The 19,079-nt window shown below is 40.0% G+C and overlaps 2 protein-coding genes across 2 annotated transcripts; one reads left to right on the forward strand and one right to left on the reverse strand.

Annotated features, from left to right (window-relative positions):
• Positions 1-802: 802 nt before the first annotated feature.
• On the reverse strand, positions 803-6,134 carry tmem41b (transmembrane protein 41B). Its single transcript, XM_028402704.1, has 7 exons — positions 5,910-6,134; positions 4,367-4,484; positions 4,077-4,205; positions 3,556-3,649; positions 3,153-3,257; positions 2,723-2,861; positions 803-2,633 (listed from the first exon to the last, which is right to left on the reverse strand). Exons 1-7 carry the CDS (start codon positions 6,007-6,009, stop codon positions 2,464-2,466), a joined length of 855 nt encoding a protein of 284 aa, XP_028258505.1. The 5' UTR covers positions 6,010-6,134; the 3' UTR covers positions 803-2,463.
• A 455-nt stretch (positions 6,135-6,589) lies between these two features.
• On the forward strand, positions 6,590-18,644 carry ipo7 (importin 7). The gene is made up of 25 exons (XM_028401987.1): positions 6,590-6,795; positions 8,825-8,906; positions 10,200-10,353; positions 10,457-10,615; positions 10,698-10,854; positions 10,973-11,062; positions 11,162-11,256; positions 11,336-11,420; positions 11,530-11,664; positions 11,962-12,061; positions 12,144-12,220; positions 12,336-12,452; positions 12,731-12,820; positions 12,950-13,115; positions 13,192-13,352; positions 13,882-14,010; positions 14,708-14,774; positions 14,922-15,047; positions 15,151-15,248; positions 15,336-15,431; positions 15,575-15,795; positions 16,343-16,551; positions 16,635-16,841; positions 16,938-17,054; positions 17,576-18,644. Exons 1-25 carry the CDS (start codon positions 6,712-6,714, stop codon positions 17,671-17,673), a joined length of 3,120 nt encoding a protein of 1,039 aa, XP_028257788.1. The 5' UTR covers positions 6,590-6,711; the 3' UTR covers positions 17,674-18,644.
• The last annotated feature ends 435 nt before the right edge of the window (positions 18,645-19,079 follow it).

A 19,079-nucleotide genomic window follows, 5' to 3' on the forward strand; every position in this document is an offset into this window, starting at 1 on the left:
TAACGGTGCTTATAGGTTTACTTGAAATATTCCAGACTCCTGTATGAAGGACGCAGATGAATGGATTTATTAAACCCTTGATGTGTTCTGGTGTTTTTTTTTTTAGAACATTCTTGTATAAAGTATAATGAGAACACACACACTTCACTTAAAATAGGCAAGACACACGGTTATCGTAGATGGCTGTAAAATGTGAAATGTTATCTAAACAGACCACAGCTCTGCAGGGATGTAACAACATCACCACCTGGTGGCACTACACCCTCACTCTGGTTTTATGAGATTTGGTGCAGTATGGACTGTATATCCGCTTGCATTTTAACACACACACAAACTTAGCAATTGATTAAACTATTTGCAGTCAAGCAAAGGCAGATCCAGTGTATTTGCCAGCTTATGTATACAACTACAAGGTAACCTTCACTTTAATTAAACACACACTCTACAGATAACTCAGATGTCAATCATAATTTGTAAAGATAATTTTAATGACTCAATAAATATATTTAAAAAATTAGCTAGGACAGAAATCTGCAACACTTCAATAATGCAATACATCACTGCTCAGTACAAAGTAATACTGCCTTTTGAAATGTTAACAGAGGGTCACACGAGAATTATTTCATAGTTTTGATTGGGTAATAAAACTAAACAACCAATTATATTATCCAGTTTTACATGATCGGAGAGTTTAGATATGTTTTAACATTTTACTGAACAGAAAATCTACCAAATTTTATTTCTTGGTATATTGAGCATTATGGAAAACTAAGCTTATATCATCCTCTATTATGAACACAAAAAGTTTTGAATTAGTCTTTACTAAACCTGCTGTTCAGGGTGCATTTTACAAGACAATAGGTGTACAAATGCAGCCCTCCTGTAATATAATTAAAAACCATAACTCAACCAAGTGTGGCATTGCTTTCTGTGTTTCCATTGTCTGGGTCTGAGAGATCTGAATTAATCCATTTAGTAGTAAGACATTAAAGCAAAAACTGTAGCACAACTGCCTGTAAATGTGCAATTTTAAGAGACTAGAGTCCATCATGTAAGATTTTATACCTGCATGTACATTCACTGCATCATGACCTCCAGTAATCATCCAGGAGGTTTTAAAGCAGCAGCAATAGGTTACCTCAGGACACAGGCAACGCATTTAAGTGAAAAACAAAATCAGTAAGCATTCATAACAAAGGACACAATAAACCACTCAAGACAATTAAAAAAACACAACTAAGGAACATAACTGAGGCATCACAATACATTTCCCCCGGTGACGAGGAATGGAAGCAGGAAGGCAAGGTATACCTCTCAGTATTTTGGCAGTCTGGTGCAATTACCTTTGCTGTTCAGACATTGCAAATCAAAGGGTAAAGATGGACTCACAAAAATCAGAGTACACACACAGTATACCTGCATCATTATTACCATTTTTCATACATTTCCAAATTCCTTACCAGCTTTTCTGTGTTTACAGGTATCTCACCACACACAAATTGGTGTGGCAATACCAGCTATAATAAGCTTTTAATTAAGGGATTAAGGGAGTTGATCAATTGGCTTCTGCAGTGAGGATGTCCTGTGAGGAAATATTACATCAGTCAGCCTGTTATTTACACGGTGCAGGAACAAATGCTGCTTTAGGCTACCGATATTAACAGAAATGGCTAAACAAGGGGGGAACTGTATGGCAGTGGATCCAGGCACCTTATGAGGAAAAGCATTGGAACTCACCCACATGACATCAAGAAAAGCTGAACTTATTAAAAATGAGTCTTTACATTTTTCTTTTTCACATTCTCCCACTCACACTGCATTTGTTTACCAAGGCAAGCACCAGGTATCAAAATGTACAAAAACAAATGTTCAACAGTAGCGTGACAGTTATTGCTGTGGTGGTACACTTGAAATTATACTGAAGTAGGTTAAAATAAATATTAAAAGGAAGGGGATGTAAAGGTGCTACCTATAGGATGGAGCAATTGATATGCTGCGGCCGAAGCAAATGTTCCAGTATTCAAAAAAGAAAGATGTAATCCCCCAAAACAGGAGGCCAAATGGAACAATGATGGTACTATGAGTTCCTGTATGTAGCACCTTTAATTTTCAGGCAGGAATTATACAATAACAACAGGTGCCTTAAATTAAAAAAAAGAACAGATAAATGCACGTTTCTACTATTTACAAGATGTGCCACAATGGACATCATGAGTCACAGAAGCAGAAAAAAACCTGTGCAAGCAGCGGCCAGTTTATACTTCAGTTCAAATCAGGAACAACCCACCACTGCATGCATTTTGTTGTCAATGGGTACGTCATGTGCCAGTGCTCAAACTCCTCCACCAGCAGTTGTGTATGAGACTGAGGCAGAGCAGCTTTGAGTGACAGATGCATGTTCCTGAGCTGGAGATGGAGGACATTGGAACAGCCAGCAGATGAGGTGCTGAAGTGTTTACCATTCTACTCTAGTTTCTGCTGCAGCTTTTTCTGGAAGCAGACGGGCAAGATGGAGAGCACAGCTAGTATACCAAGCACAGCCAGGGAGTTCCAGGACACTGCCTCGCCAGCCGTGGTCAGTTTGTACAATGTTGTACCCGCATTGATAGCTACAAAGGATGGAGGTGCCACTCCTGTCAATCAGCAAAGTTGAATCCAGATGAGTCAGGGACAAGACATGACAGAAGAAATGAAATATAGCAGAAAGAACTGACTGTCTTACCTAGAAAGGTACCGATAAAGAAAACCCCCAAAGGCACATTGATTACAGGTGAGGTGATGTTGATGAACCAGTTGGGAAGAAAGGGAGTTATCCTCAGGAAGATGATGTAATTGATTAAATGATCTCTATGTCTCTCAACCTGCCAGAAAAAAAGAAATAGAATACAATTTCAACATCACTACATTTCATACTACAAAAAATCTTTGCTGTTCACTAAGGATGTATACAACAGCATCAGTATTCAAACTACATCAATTGCAATCACTTGATGATCAATCTTTTAACAAAAAAGTCATCTATTTTGATTTGTTTGTAATCCAAACATTCATTATTTAAAATTTGAACAATTTGCAGCTTTTCTGTATTTTCTTTTTTTAAAACAGGTATGTTAAAAATGGAAATATACTTATATTTGTATGAAAGTGCTTACCTGCTGAGACCATTTCTGTGCTCTCTCTGTGAGATATTTGTAGACCACGGGTCTGCCCACAAGATATGACAGCATGTAGCAGAAGGAAGCACCCAGACCGGAGCACTGTGCACAAACAAAATGCAAATGACTTGCTGAAGTAGACTTACTGAGCAAAAGAGATGCACAACACTAACAAAGAAGAGGCAGAAGGTCTTGGTGTTTTTGCACAACAACCACTGCTCTTCCTGGTTGTCACAGAAAATGGATCAAGTTAAAAATAAAATAGCCAATGCTATTTGTTGCTTACTCGTTCTCAGCCACATTATAGAGTGACAGCCTTCCACAGCCTCATCAAAACGCCCAGTTCGTTTTTCAGTGTAATGTTTGTTTCTATTAAACATTCCATACCATTCTTACTCACCAAACACACTAAGAAAAGAGCCAAGGGGAAAGGGTAAAGATATCCAGACAGGATGCTGAGGAAAATTGATCCAGGGATTGCAAAGGTCTGGAGGCTAATACAGGTGTCAAGGTGAATGACTTTGCAAAAAGCATACAATTACCACACATATACAGATATCAGGTTTAAAGACAATGGACTTACTCCCTAAAGCTCTGGTCTGCTGCTGCCTCTGTTGATTTGTTTTCTATATAACAGTGAGATGGAGAGGATATTACTGAACTGGTTACCTTTTGTCTGGACTTTGTCTATGCCAGTTCAAACAGGGAAACAACTTGTGTTATGGTGACATTCAAATGTCAACCTGCAGTAGACAAATTAGTTTCAGTGAGAAATATGCTAAAGAGAGAAAACTTGTTGACCTCAGTTAATAATAAAAGGCTACTACAAATTATAGCTGCAAACAGAACTGTCTTCAAGTATAAGATGCAATGCTAAAATATGTTATTCCCAAAAGTTGCTTCTGATAACTCCAAGGATACAAAACATATGTTGCGAAGTAGGCCACCAAGACCTGGGTATAGTAGGTGTCTTTGTATTTGGACAACACAGTTCCCAAAGCTTTGGCATCATCCATGTCTTTAGGGATCTTGATTTTTTCCATTTCATCACTGAAAAATATAAATACAATCAGTCAGACATATCCAAAAACACATTTGACAGTATTTTTTCTTGCGGTGTTGTGGCTGATTTCTACATATAATAACAGAATTTTATTATTGCACTGTCCTACTGAACATTGTTGCTCTAAGATTTTAGTTTTATAACTTACTCAGGAAGCTCTGGGAAGTTCCTGTAGACCAGATACATGACAGAAGCTGAGCAGGTGAAGATGGACACCAGGATCAGTAGAGACATGCGAGCTGAGCCCCCTACATTGTGTTGGGCCTCTGTGGGGTAAGAGAAGCAAGTTATTTTACCCAATAAATGACGTGTTTACTGTGGTAACAGACAAACTGGTGACCGGGGAGAGTTATGCAATTTTGTATTTGCTTTGCATCACTGTTCAAGCCCCTACAGGGAACTCAGTCTCTCTCAGGAGACACATTCTAAATGTTTGTTTATGCTTACAATAAACAGAAAGGGACCGATGCAACATCTATTAATTTGAGATATCATGTTGTTATACAGAATTTAATTAGCCAGTTTGCTATTTATAAGCCTAGTTAAAATAAACCATGAAAACAAAGGCACATTATGATTAACAAATTAAGACGTAATTGGGATGTATCAATTCATAATTCTTCCCAGTGCTGCTGACTCAGTATTTAAAATAAATTATTACTGGTAAATGAGAATAAAATGTTATTCTAAGTTATTTCAAATGCTGGTTCAGCAGTTACGTTACCAGCTTAATCCAAAAAGACAACAGCTGTCAACAAACATCCTTAAGTTTGTAACTGGTACTACTACATCCCAGTGCTTTTCTCACTTTTTCTCTCACAACAAGAATAACCACATGGATTATAAACACATGAACTGAAAAAAGTGCTATTGGAAACACCATGACTGAATTTCCAAAGATGCAAGTCTGAATGTACACAGAAGATCTGGAGACATTCTTATCTAAGGTGGATGAGCGCACCATTTGGTCAGGGGGGGGGGGGGGGGGGGGTTCAGGACAAAACACAATGCTGGAGCAAGTTTGAGCAATGCTTTTCAGGACATATTTACTTGTAAAAGAGTTGTGCCTTGTGTTGGAAGTTAATAAGTGTCTATATATGATGTAATATGTATGCATCTTATCTTTGATTATGGTTAAATAAAGTCACTGCATGATGCTTTCTGACCTTACTTATTTTCTTTGGCATTTCGACAAATGAAAACAGTAAACTGCTACTTATATACCACATTTATGAATCAGAAATAATACCTAAATGATAATGAGTATAACTTCTTTATATTTTTAGTGCCCTTAGGTGACAAGTTTTCCTTTCAGGAGCCTGAAAGAAAAAAAATACTGAATCAGGCTACGTATTTCATTAGCTTTTGCTTATGTTTGCCACCTTAACATTAACGGTTTCCTTGTTAGCAGTCATTATATTAAATGTACTGTTTATCTTCTCACACGAATACAAGTCCTGTGTTTTACGCTTAGCTTAGCTTAGCATTACTCAGCTAACAATCAATGGCTAATGTTTAGCTCGCTTACTCTGGCTAACATTAGCTCTTGCTCGACAGTCCTTAACGTCCCCAGAGCGATAGGAAGTTGCCAAGTCGTGCTATTACTCAATCTGTCCGTGTCAATCTTGCCTAAGGGCAGGTTTGCTTTCCTGTCCTTTTAATTTGACAGTCAGCCTCCATCGTGAACGTACCTTTCAGGACTTGAGACTCAGCAGCTTTCGCCTTCGCCTCCTCTTGTGTTGAGGACGACAACCCGTCCGTATCTCGCACTTCTCTCCGCTTTTTGGCCATTTTCTCTGATAATGTTAAAGGTGAACTAGGGAAGCGTTGTGTGTGGCAACACCAACAGCCGACGAATGAAGTGACACCGGTGCAATACGGGCCAGTTACCGCTGACGCGTTACGACAGGCTGACCTTTTACCTTCACATCACAAACATTCAGCAAACGCCATCCACAGCAGCGCCCCCAGCGGCAGCAGGCGCAGCAGCACTCTCCAGTGAAGTCTCTGTGAAACGTATAAATGCTGCTCGTCATATTATTGCATCATTAATTCAGCCTCTACTGCACATTTCAATGCGTTTGACCGAAAAGTTGTAACCCCGTATGGAAGCGATTATTATGTATGTTCAATTTATTATTGTGCAACTCTCTTTTCAATACACAATATCTGAAAATATAAATATAAATACATTTTATTATTTGAGCAAAGATAAAAAGAAAATGTTGCCATAACAACACGTGTTATATAGTGTAATTACGGTAAAAGTGTGCGTTAGAAACTTTTTTTCTGAAAACTACAACTCCCAGATATGAACCATCGCAGCCGGATGTTCGTGCAGCACAAATTTGGCGCTGTTCTATCCGGGTACTTCACATTCGCTGCTTCCTTTCGCGCCGGGTAACCGGAGAGCTGTGCGTCCATGTGCGCAGTGACTGGGAATTGATAGATCTCTGAAATATTAAAATCCGAGCCGTAAACAGAGTTTTTGTGATGGATCCCGAGTCTTTGGTCGAGGCCCTTCGGGGGACGATGGACCCCAATCTGCGGGAGGCCGCGGAACGACAGCTGAATGAGGTAAAAGTTGAGATTAGCTGCTAATGGTGATGGCAGTTGTGGCGCGGTCTCTGGTCGGGCCTTGGCTGTTCACAACATCAAGATGGTGCGATCACGCAGACTAGGCGCTGCTGCCTTCACGCTGACAGATCAAAACATTATTTCTGTCTCGCTTATCTTATTGTCTTACACTAAACACGCTTGCCACTACGGTAGAGCCGTACGCGTGGGCTGAATAGCCTTTTTTTGTAATGTCGATGACACACTCGTTTTGCCAGTAACCAACGTCAACGTTAGCTTCATCTTGAGCCAGCTGTGTCGCTAATGCTAAAGAAGCTAACCGTTCTTGCTTTTCCTTAAGAGATAGTTGCTCGTCACACACAGTTCTGCTACAATTTAGACTAATTTAACAGATGACATGGCATCAAAATAATGTCCACGGTGTGTTAAATAACAAGAGAATCTAAGTAAATGTGGGACAAGTGTAGGATAGGTTATTTAAGTGTAGGATACTGATGTTTAGCTGCGTGGCTAATGTCACTTAGCTACTTGTTGGATGAGCTCCCGACGTCCCGCTACATAGCTGCTGCTCACGTGTCACTGTGACAAGCCCTGAACGGAACACATTATTCAACACTGTAATAAAAATTTACATTTTCCACCCTTTCGCTGTTGTTTGTATCGGCGACATTTACTGACTGATAACTCACTTTATAGATACTTCAGAAATTACATAAGAAAAGGTAGTTTTATGCTAGCCGCGTTCCATGTGAGCTAACATTAACTAAGTTAGTTGATTTGAGTGACAAAGTTCTTTTGTCTGCCTTCACCAGCTACCTTTGTTTTCTTTTCTAAATAACATGTATTTTAATAGTAAATTAATTATTGTATATGTCGTCACACTGTAATGACCAACCAGCGACCTTTTAAAAATTAAACGGCTAACTGTATCTGGGAATCCAGTTTTATATATTGATATACAGATAAATATTGTTGCCCCCCCTTTCCACAATATCATCATCTCTATTTGTTATTGAGATTATTGCAGTGCAGAGGCAATAAAATTGTTTAAATTCTAGTTTTTATGTTAAACGTAAGATGTAAAAACTGCGTTATATTCACTTATCTGACTTTATAATTCAGTCATAGCACAGATATTCTATGTGTCATGTTATGCTCAAGTCGGATAACACTTCCTCTGTTTATTTTTGGCATAGCGAGGGGCTTCAGTTTTTCCTCCACCCACATGTGCATCGAAAGGGATGGTTCACTTTCAATGACATATTTTGGAGAGTGTTCACACAAAGCTATCTGATCTTATTCAAGCTATATATTGAACCAAAGCTAAATATCTTCTGAAGGAGGATGGAGGAAACCTCAGTTTATAAATACAGTTCTTTGCTTAGTCATGAGCTTTTCGTGGAGGCTATGTCCTATTAATGCTATTTGTTGTGTTGTTCCGCATGCCATGAAGAGGTTAACAATTAGCAACTGTAAAACATCTGTATTAGTTAGTCATCTCATGATTCATCAGCCTTGCAAGTACACAGGGCCGGTGTGATGCAGCTTTTCTTCTGCTGCTGGGAATTACTCAGATGTTTACATTGTTGTTTTACTACCTACGGTAATTGCAATTGAGTAATGTGAGCATCAGCTTTTATGAAATGTTGCCTTGTGTAAAGATAAAGGCTACCGATGCAGATTTTTTTTAGTGCTCTGATTATGTTTGTGAAAGAGAATTTATTTTATATTAAACATGATTTTATATATATATATATATATATATATATATATATATATAAACATCCAATTTTTTTTGTTCAAGGTAACAAGTCATTTTGCTGTTAGTTGCCTAGTGACTAGGTTCAGGACATTCTCAACTTGTCAGTTCAACAAAAACCTACCAAGTATGCTTTGATGGTGGCGAACAACTGCATAAAATCTCTTACACCCAATTTATATACACATTTAAAAAAAGAGATTCCAGATTGTGTGGTTTTATGATTAAATGTTTTATAACTGGCTACATTCTCTGTGTTGTGATTTGCAGGGTCACACCCAGGTAAACTTTGTGTCCACACTGCTGCGTGTCACCATGTCTGATCAGCTGGACCTGCCTGTCAGGCAAGCAGGTGAGTCCAAACCTGTAAACATAAAGCGAATGAGTAATGTATTATTCCTTTGTTTCAACTAGAAACAACCCTATGGTTCAACTTTACCATGCTGACCTTCATCTGATTCGTTAGATTGCATTAGAGAAATCACAAATGTGATTTCAAGTTAAACAGGGCTCTTACATAATCATTTAAAAAAGGATAATTTAGTGATGAAAGGTGATTCACGCTTGTGTTTTTGTGAGGCTAAAGGGCCATGCTGAAGTGCAGTGCACACGTGGAGTTGGTTAAATATAGCTTGTTGTGCTTTAGTCAGATGCCGCTCTAGGAGGAATGTGTTTTAATGTGGGGGGGAAGAAAATCTGTCTTTAAAGTTCAAATCTGGACCAAAGGTAATTGCACAGATAAGTATCTAAATCATTGTGTGTCCACCACCAGCACATTCATAGCTCTACTAGCAAGTTACGCTGTTATACAGCAGTGCTTTGGTGCAATAAATTGTTTTTTCCAGCTGTAGGAAAAAAAGTCTGACAGTGTTAAAAGCATAATCAAAGAGGAGCAGCTCCTTCAGACTGCACAGGAGCTGTTGGAATCATTTCAAAACGCAGGGTGATTGCAAACATACATTGGCTCAGCAGGTTTTTATTTGTTTAGAGTCTGCCTGGCTTAATGGTGGTTAGCAGTCATAACATAAAAATGTCTTTTTAGAAATAATAATGTATTTAATAATGATACTTTGATTGCCCAATGTTAAATCATATTTACATGAATACATTCATCAAATTGCTTGTTTTTAACAAATTTAAGTGAAGTTTTCTCATGTATTTTTTTAATGTACTAAACCTCCTGTCACTAATGTAGACATTTGAAGAAATAATTTTCCTCCTGTCCATGAATCCAATTCACATCACACTTTGAGGCATTGCATTGTTGGACAGTGGTGTAGTTTGGTGGATATAGGCGGAGTGAACGGAGGTTTATGCTCCGTCAGCATTGATGGGCTGGATTATGATTGCCTCGCCAGCGGTGTAGACATTTGTGTCAGCAGTCTGACGTCTGCCTCCCAGCCCTCACTCCTCTGCTCCCTCAGATGCCCTCTCCCTGTGAGCCACAGAAGTCAGAGTGGGGCCCCACACTGTAAATGTGAACCCAGCTGACATTTAAAAACTATTAAACTGCAGAAAGAAGGTTTAATTTCTGTAGCTTAGGCTTTAGGACGCTATTTGATAAAGCTATGAAACGTAATGGGGACGATATTCTCTCACATTCATATTACATTTGGTGTCTGATCTTTGGGTAATCTCTGTCTAGGTGTGATTTACCTAAAGAACATGATAACCCAGCACTGGAGTGATGGAGATGGCTCAGGCACAGAGACGCCTGTTAATAACATCCCTGACGAGGACCGGCAGTTCATCCGAGACAACATAGTGGAGGCCATCATCCACTCCCCCGAGCGCATCAGGTAACCTCGCTGGTTCAGAAGAGCAAGAGGGGTTCTGGATATGTTGTCATCAGTCCAAGTTCCTAAATAATCCAATCTAAACCTGCCCGTTTGATCTTTTCAGAGTCCAGCTGACAACATGCATCCACCACATGATCAAGCATGACTACCCTGCCAAATGGACAACCATCGTAGACAAGATCGGCTTCTACCTGCAGTCCGACAACAGCGCAGGGTGGCTGGGCATCTTGCTCTGCCTTTACCAGCTTGTCAAAAACTACGAGTAAGCCAGAGTTCCCTAGAGTCTCTATTTTTGTGGTTTCGTATGACACATGGTTAATGTTGTGCTTGTGTGGTTAAAACAGGTATAAGAAACCAGAAGAGCGTCAGCCTCTTGTGGCTGCCATGCACATATTCATGCCCATGCTGAAAGAACGCTTTATTCAGCTGCTCCCTGACCACTCCAGTGACTCTGTCCTCATACAAAAACAGATCTTCAAAATCCTCTATGCCCTCTTCCAGGTAATCTCTTAAGGCTTTTCAGTCAAAAAAAAAATCACAGCTAAGGTTTCAAAACAGGTTTGTTGTGCTCATTGAAAATCTCATTTTAAATGCTGACCCTTCCTGTCTCTTTCCTCAGTACAACCTCCCTCTGGAGCTCATCAACAGACAAAACCTGACGGAGTGGATGGAAATCCTGAAGACAGTAGTGGACAGAGATGTGCCTCCGGTAAATACACACAATTAATTCATACAAATTTAATATCACCAATGCATAAAAATTAAATTATCCACAATCTGAGTTTGCTGTTGTTCTTTGTATCCCTAGGAGACAATGCAGATAGATGAAGACGAGAGACCTGAACTGCCATGGTGGAAGTGTAAGAAGTGGGCACTTCACATCTTGGCTCGGCTGTTTGAGAGGTAAAAATCTAATAAACGGTCCTTTAACTTAAGTTATAATGACATGATTTACATTCATTGTACTATTTCCTGTTTGCAGATATGGAAGCCCGGGTAACACAACCAAAGAGTATGCAGAGTTTGCTGACCTTTTCTTGAAAGAGTATGCAGTTCCTGCACAGCAGGTATGAACAAAATACAAAACTGTAGCTTTTCTGTCAAACTTAACTGTACTTTTTCTTGGAGTGAACATCACAGATTTTCACGGATTTTCTCTTTGCAACTGTCTACTAGGTGCTGCTGAAAGTGTTATATCAGTACAAGGAAAACCAATACGTGGCTCCCAGAGTACTCCAACAGACACTCAACTACATCAATCAGGGCATAGCGCATGCCCTGACCTGGAAAAATCTCAAGCCACACATCCAGGTATAAACATGTTGCGTTACCTGAGTCAACTATCCAAAAGCTTTAGCGTTTTTGTATATGACATATGTTGCTAGTGCCACAATGATCACCGTCACTGGTTGAACCATCAAGTGCCAATAGGTAGTGATTCTACTGCTGGAAAAATAAATCTGAGCAACGTGACCAACCACATTTCGAGCTGTCATAGCTGGAGTGCTAGCTTTGTTGGTAGTAATTGGAAGTGTGTAGAAATGTTACTGCTGGTCTTTCCTCCAGTCTGCCTGCTCTTTTAACATGCTCCAATTTTATTTTTTACAGGGGATCATTCAGGATGTGGTTTTCCCCCTCATGTGTTACACAGATAGTGATGAGGAACTGTGGCAGGAGGATCCATACGAGTACATCCGCATGAAGTTTGGTAAGAGGAGGAAGTTTTACCGTTATCCAAGAAAAATCCAGTGTGATGACTAACTCTTACTTACTGTGCCATCATTCTTTAGATGTATTTGAGGACTTCATCTCTCCAACAACAGCAGCTCAGACTCTCCTCTTCACAGCCTGCAACAAAAGGAAAGAGGTAGGATTTTTTTTTTTGGATTCTTTGAATGTTTGTCCTCATATTGTCATATAATACAAATGGTTACATTTAACAAAGCTGTGAGAATAATACTATATGTTCTTGCTCTGTTTAGGTACTGCAAAAGACTATGGGCTTCTGCTACCAGATTCTCACTGACCTCGCCTCTGACCCCAGGAAAAAGGATGGTGCCCTGCACATGATTGGTTCCTTGGCTGAAATCCTGCTGAAGGTACTTCAGCTCTTGTTCTTGACAGTTCAAAAACAACAAAAACTGATATTGTAGAAGCTGGTTTGGATATGGGCTTTTGCAGATGGTGCAAAACCTTATCTCTGATTAGTTGTTGTTTCATAGTAATCATTTTAATATTTCACAGCTGGGGGCCAAATATTCACAGGCTGACACTGTAGAGTTGTTAATAACCTATTTACCCACATTGCTGTCAGCCATTAATGGACTTTTTTTAATGCTGACAATGTGGTTCATATTTTATTTACTTTTCTGCACAGAAAAAGATATACAAGGACCAGATGGAGTTTATGCTGCAGAATCACGTCTTCCCCCTGTTCCGCAGTGATCTGGGATACATGAGAGCCAGGGTAAGTGATGATTAGCTAGCCAGCAGATCTCAGATGTGTGTGTGAAAACGCCATTGAATAGCTTGTTATAATGACTTGACATTTATTTACTTTGTCCAGCCATATCTTAACTTCTTTATTTTCATGCAGGCTTGTTGGGTACTGCATTATTTCTGCGAGGTGAAGTTTAAAAGTGACCAGAACCTGCAGACCGCTCTCGAACTGACCCGCCTCTGTCTAATCAATGACAATGAGATGCCAGTTAAGGTGGAGGCAGCCATTGCCCTCCAGGTTCTCATCAGCAACCAGGAGAAAGGTGAGGAAGTCATACAGCATACATGGCTTTACTGCTGTAGGCACATCTAACTAAACTTCTGTTTTGTGTTCTTTAGCCAAAGAATACATCACACCCTTTATCCGGCCAGTGATGCAGGCACTCCTGCATATCGTCAGGGAGACGGAGAATGACGACCTCACCAATGTCATACAGAAAATGATCTGCGAATACAGTGAGGAGGTCACTCCAATTGCTGTGGAGATGACACAACACTTGGTGAGTGCAATGTAGAGGCCACACAATGATGTCATCGTTTTAGACAAAGTGGGCAAATTGGCCCTAAATTCCATGAATGAGGAGCGCTTTGATTCTAAGAGACGAGTGTTTCTGTACAGCTGTCAGGACAGACTCCATTCAGGCAGCAATGATGAAACACATTTTTTTATCCTGTAACACACTGTACCAGACAAAGTCATGGCCATGTTAAGGATCAAAAGGATCAAAATCTTCATTTAATGGCTAACCTTTCTAATTTGTTTGCATGTTGAATGCACAGATATGTCAAAATGTAATGTTAATGAGCTAAAATGAATTTGGCAGGCTCATTGTATCTTAATACATTATGCACAGCCTTTATGTGGCTTTGAAAGAAAGATGCCATCAGATGTTTTATGTGTTTCTCTTGCAGTTCTGAGAAGAAAAAAAATGTTATTTTCTCCATGATGATAAATGCATTATTATTTGACACTTGAATAGATGTTCAATCTAGACATAATCGTAATAGACTCTATTCACTCTCTGACAGGCGATGACATTCAACCAGGTGATTCAGACGGGGCCTGATGAGGAGGGAGGGGATGACAAGGCTGTGACGGCTATGGGCATCCTTAACACCATTGACACGTTGCTAAGTGTGGTGGAGGACCACAAAGAGGTTAGCAGCATAGCCACTAAGTGTGCTACCCACATACATACACACTCTCCCTTTGGCTGAGCACTCATCTTGGTGCCATTTCCTCTGTAGAAGCAGCTCTGGTCTGCTTCAGTGTTCCTGCCAACACACTTGAGCCACCCACCAACTCCTGGGAACACGCTCTGTTCTCACCATGTTCAAAATGACTCAGAGGCTGAGGCAGACGCTAGAAATAGTGACGAGGCATGCTGCCACTATGTCTGCAGAAACACAGAACTACTGCTGCTCAAAACCTAAAAAGCTATTAGATTTGATCAAGCATTCAGGGTTTTGATTATGTAATGGCACAGGGGTTTAGGGTGCAGCAGTGGTCAACATGCTGCATGTCTGCTACAGAGGAGTTGATTTTTTTGAATAAAAATACATTATCAGAATTCATGTAGATAATTTAGATATTTGCCAGCACAAACACAGCAGGTACTCAACTTGAAGAACTGTTCTTCTTTGGGGTTCTGGATGATTTGACTGTTAACAGATTGTCAGTTTAGTAAGGATCCTGAAATCATGCACATATTAAGTCAAAAGGTTGCGTGTTTAACTGATGTGCAGTGACAGCTGTAGTTTGTAGGAACATGGAGTTGAGATTAAATGGCTTTCATCTTGACAGTTCAATCTCCTTGAAGTTATCATCTATAACTTCATCTTTAATCTGTTCCAGATCACCCAGCAGCTGGAGGGCATCTGTCTGCAGGTGATTGGCACTGTGCTGCAGCAACATGTACTGGGTAAGCAGGACTGGTTCTTCCTGATCTTCCACATTCCATCTGCATGTTGCTCTAAACCCGTTTCTGTTTGCCTGCTGGAGAGGTAACCTACTGTTATTGACCAAACTATATTTACCTGCCTGTGACTCACTTCTCTCTTTGCTCCAGAATTCTATGAGGAGATCCTGTCCCTGGCTCACAGCCTGACCTGCCAGCAGGTGTCGCCACAGATGTGGCAGCTTCTTCCACTTGTGTATGAAGTTTTCCAGCAGGATGGATTTGATTACTTCACAGGTATGTGCATAGGGAAACATGTTCTCAGTGGCTTTCAGTGAGGCATGTAAATTTAATCCATGCCTGTACTCAGCTGTGTGAATAACACCTGTTTCTGTTCCAGATATGATGCCTCTGCTTCACAACTATGTCACAGTTGATACAGACACCCTCCTATCGGACACCAAATACCTGGAGATAATCTATAGCATGTGCAAGAAGGTAAGGTCTTTCTGCAATTGATGATGTATTATTAAAGTTATTTGAGAGTGCATTAGGAGGCTTACCTTAGCCTGTGGCTTCTCAAAGGTCCTGACAGGTGATCCAGGTGAAGACCCAGAGTGCCATGCAGCCAAGCTGTTGGAGGTGATCATTCTGCAGTGCAAAGGTCGTGGCATTGATCAGGTCAGTGTCCAATCTTTTTTTTTTTTTTTTTTTTTTTTTTAACAAATGTATTGAATAAATATATTATTGGATGTCAGGTACCTTGATTTGGTTTAGTAATTTATTTACTGAAGTTTATGTATTGTGTTTTTAACCTCTGGCAGGTTGTACCCCTGTTCGTGGCCACAGCATTGGAGCGTTTAACACGGGAGGTGAAGACCAGTGAACTGCGGACTATGTGTCTGCAGGTGGCCATTGCTGCACTTTACTACAGCCCACCTTTGCTCCTCAACACTTTGGAGAATCTCCGCTTTCCTAACAACACTGAGCCAATCACTAATCACTTCATAACCCAGTGGCTGAAAGATGTCGACTGCTTCCTTGGGTAAGAGGAGTGTATAATGATTATTAATTAGCATGTGCAGATCGGTGGTTAGATTAAAAAAAAAAATGTAGGTTTTTTTTTTTATTTTTTTTTTTTTAAATGAGTAATGATCAGCTAATCAGTCCAGATGTCTTTTGTGGCAAACCTTAGTTTTCCATATGCCTACTGCTGCTCTTTTAATGTAGACACTGTGTGTGGCATCTGGTCTGTGCCTGTAATTACTGAGGGAAGGCTTAAAATAAAGCATTTACTTTGTTACTGACCTTTATGTTAATGCATTTTCAGCAGAGCTAGTTTTTCATGTGTGTAATGTGAGGCATTAAAAGGTGAAGATGACGGAAGAAAAACTGCTTTTCAGGAGCCTTTGTTACAGGCAAACTTTTATCATGCATCGACTGATTATAAAAACTAAAATCCATGTTAACAATGGCTCAGTGTTACTCTTTGAAAATAACTTTAGCATATTCTGTTTGGTGACAGTTGATATAAACTGGTTGGTTGCAAATATCATCCTGATTTTTCTTTGCTTACTTTTCGTTCCTTGCAGTCTCCACGACAGGAAGATGTGCATTCTGGGACTGTGTGCTCTCATCGACCTTGACCACAGGCCTCAGGCTGTCAATCAGGTGGCCAGCCAGCTTCTTCCTGCAGCAATCCTACTGTTCAGCGGGCTCAAGAGGGCATATGCCTGTCGAGCAGAGCATGAGAATGATGATGAGGACGACGATGAAGATGGGGAGGATGAGGATGACAATGGTAAGACATAGTCAGTTATATCATATTGCATTCTGTGTGCAGCGGTGTCATAAAGGCATTTTCTTACCTTTTGTAAAATGTAGCTGAGCTGGGCAGCGATGAGGATGACATTGATGAGGAGGGTCAGGAGTACCTGGAGATGCTGGCGAAACAGGCTGGCGAGGACGGAGATGATGAAGACTGGGAAGAGGATGACGCCGAGGAGACAGCGCTTGAGGGCTACACTACAGCTGTAGATGATGAAGACAACTTAGTGGACGAGTATCAGATCTTCAAAGCCATAATACAGAGTAAGTTGTGGATGATATGCACATTTCCTGGAATATGAACTAAAGGTAAAGACAATTGTATCAATCATTCACTGATGTCTCTTCACTGTGATGCAGATATCCAGAACCGTGACCCAGCATGGTACCAGGCACTAATGCAAGCCCTCGATGAGGAACAGAATAAACAGCTTCATGACATTGGCACACTTGCAGACCAGAGGCGGGCAGCACATGGTGAGCGTCTGCTAAGACTGAACGTCACTGTTCCAATTTAACTTCGAAGCTGTACTATAGTCTGACAATAAAGTACTTTTCCAACACAGTTTTATTTACTGCTTTGTTGTTATTTAAGTTCTTCTACACAGAAGAAATGATCATGTAGCGTTCAGTTCCTCTTCCCATTTGTGCTACAGTCTAACACCATGACAGCAGCTGCCTGTATACTGTGGAACATCCGTGATTGTTTTTACCACATGAAAGTATGAATGAATCCTAGTTTTTACTGTGATCGGAGAGCTGCAGATTTCTGTGCAGTGGCTGAAAAAGAGTGCATGTAATGGGTTAAGCTTTGAATCCCCCCAGAATATCTTAACAGTCAATATTTCTACACAATTTTGTCTATTCTGCTCTTTTTGTTTAGTTGTATTGGACGTTCAAACCACTGAAATATTAAGTTTATATTGTTAGAATATTAAAAAAACTAAGTAAAATCCTGAGGAATTTTCTTAAATGCTTTTTTTGTTGTTAAATTTCAGAATCCAGGATGATTGAGAAACACGGCGGGTACAAGTTCACAGCACCGGTGGTGCCATCTTCTTTCAACTTTGGAGGCACTGCTCCAGGAATGAATTGAGTCATCTGTTGTACTTTTTATTACTCTGTGACTGATTGTAGTGAAGTGAAAAAAAAAGCTTGTGTTGTTCCCTTAAGTAGTGGTTCCAGAACTGGTTCTTCTCAGTCATTCTTCAATCTGACAAATGGGAAATAGCACCAGAAGACGTGGGAAAGCAACCAAAATGCAACCAATGGCTGGGGAAAACAAACCAAGAACTTGAGCACGATGCAAGAGAAGAAGCTCTGAACAACGCTGTCTTCTGGAGCCCGGGGTGGAGGGGATACCATGACAGCAACTCTTTTGTTTTGTTCTTTTTTTCTTTCCTCCCCCCACTTAAACAAAATTGGGGGATTGACAGTAAAATTGATAATGGGACTAAATATTTCATTATCACTGTTGTGGCCAAATGGCCATAAAAAGATTATACCTCTGGTAGTGGTGAAATCTACATTATTTTCTGCATAAACAAACACTCACGTTTGTGTACATACAAGCCAAGGTTATTAATTTTTCAAGTAGCCTTGAAAAACAACCAGAGGCATTTGTAAGGTATCAACAGCTGTATTCATATGTAGCATATTGGATAATTCATAGCACTATGTGATGCCTGATCTCTGTAAATTAATGACTAGCACTTTCATATTGTTCAGGTCTCCTAGCCTTCTGTATCAGACTGCAAATTTTTTAAATTGAAGACTATTTAAAATGAAAACAGCTGTAACTTTGTTACTTTGCAAGTGACTTCTGTAATGGCTGGTTGTGATGCATCTTGTTACAGAGTTGATCAGCAGAAACATCATTTTCAGGAAAAGAGAATGCTCTTGGTGTTCAGTGTGGCTACAGGACAAGTGTTTGTGAGCACTGGAAGCGCAATTGGATACATCATTGAAGCATGTACAATTGGACTTATCGTGAAGGTCTCAAGCTTTTGGTTGGTGTATGGATGAACCATCTATATATACAACAACATATTAAAAAAAAAGAAAAAAGCTAAGGGAAACAACAAGCATGAGTGTTTTCTTATACAAGCATGGGGCTTTTCCGGCACGCTATAGAGAGCAGGGGTCAGAGTCAGTCATGTTTTGGCCTTTATCACATCAATACCTCTTTATAATGACCACAACAGCTCTGACAAGTGAGTCAAAAACAAGGGGCCCCTTTTTTCATGCAATCCTACCATGCTTACACTGACAGTGATAAAGATGGGGATGTCCCACAAAATGCCTGTTTTAAAATCAACTTAAAGCTCTTGAAGTATTCATCTTCTGTATTCTTAAAGTTTTATAGTTACTCAATTTACATATTTTGTATTTAAAAGGACAAGTTAATTAAAAGCACTTGTTCCCCGCTGTCCTATGAGGGGAAATGATGGGGTAGAAAAGCACAATACCGGTTTATATCAGGTGGATTTCTACATTGGCGCC

The sequence above is a fragment of the Parambassis ranga genome, chromosome 3, assembly GCF_900634625.1.
Source record: "Parambassis ranga chromosome 3, fParRan2.1, whole genome shotgun sequence".
Taxonomy (NCBI): Eukaryota; Metazoa; Chordata; class Actinopteri; family Ambassidae; genus Parambassis; species Parambassis ranga.

What these genes read in the sequence shown, in the direction of transcription:
- ipo7 (XM_028401987.1), top strand. Translation starts at nt 6,712, where the DNA reads ATGGATCCCGAGTCTTTGGTCGAGGCCCTTCGGGGGACGATGGACCCC. An exon ending in CGGAACGACAGCTGAATGAG is followed by an intron (nt 6,796 to 8,824) that starts GTAAAAGTTGAG and finishes TGTGATTTGCAG; the next exon opens with GGTCACACCCAGGTAAACTT. An exon ending in CCTGCCTGTCAGGCAAGCAG is followed by an intron (nt 8,907 to 10,199) that starts GTGAGTCCAAAC and finishes ATCTCTGTCTAG; the next exon opens with GTGTGATTTACCTAAAGAAC.
- tmem41b (XM_028402704.1), bottom strand. Translation starts at nt 6,009, where the DNA reads ATGGCCAAAAAGCGGAGAGAAGTGCGAGATACGGACGGGTTGTCGTCC. An exon ending in TACTTCGCAACATATGTTTT is followed by an intron (nt 3,650 to 4,076) that starts GTATCCTTGGAG and finishes CACCTGTATTAG; the next exon opens with CCTCCAGACCTTTGCAATCC. An exon ending in CTTTATCGGTACCTTTCTAG is followed by an intron (nt 2,634 to 2,722) that starts GTAAGACAGTCA and finishes GCTGATTGACAG; the next exon opens with GAGTGGCACCTCCATCCTTT.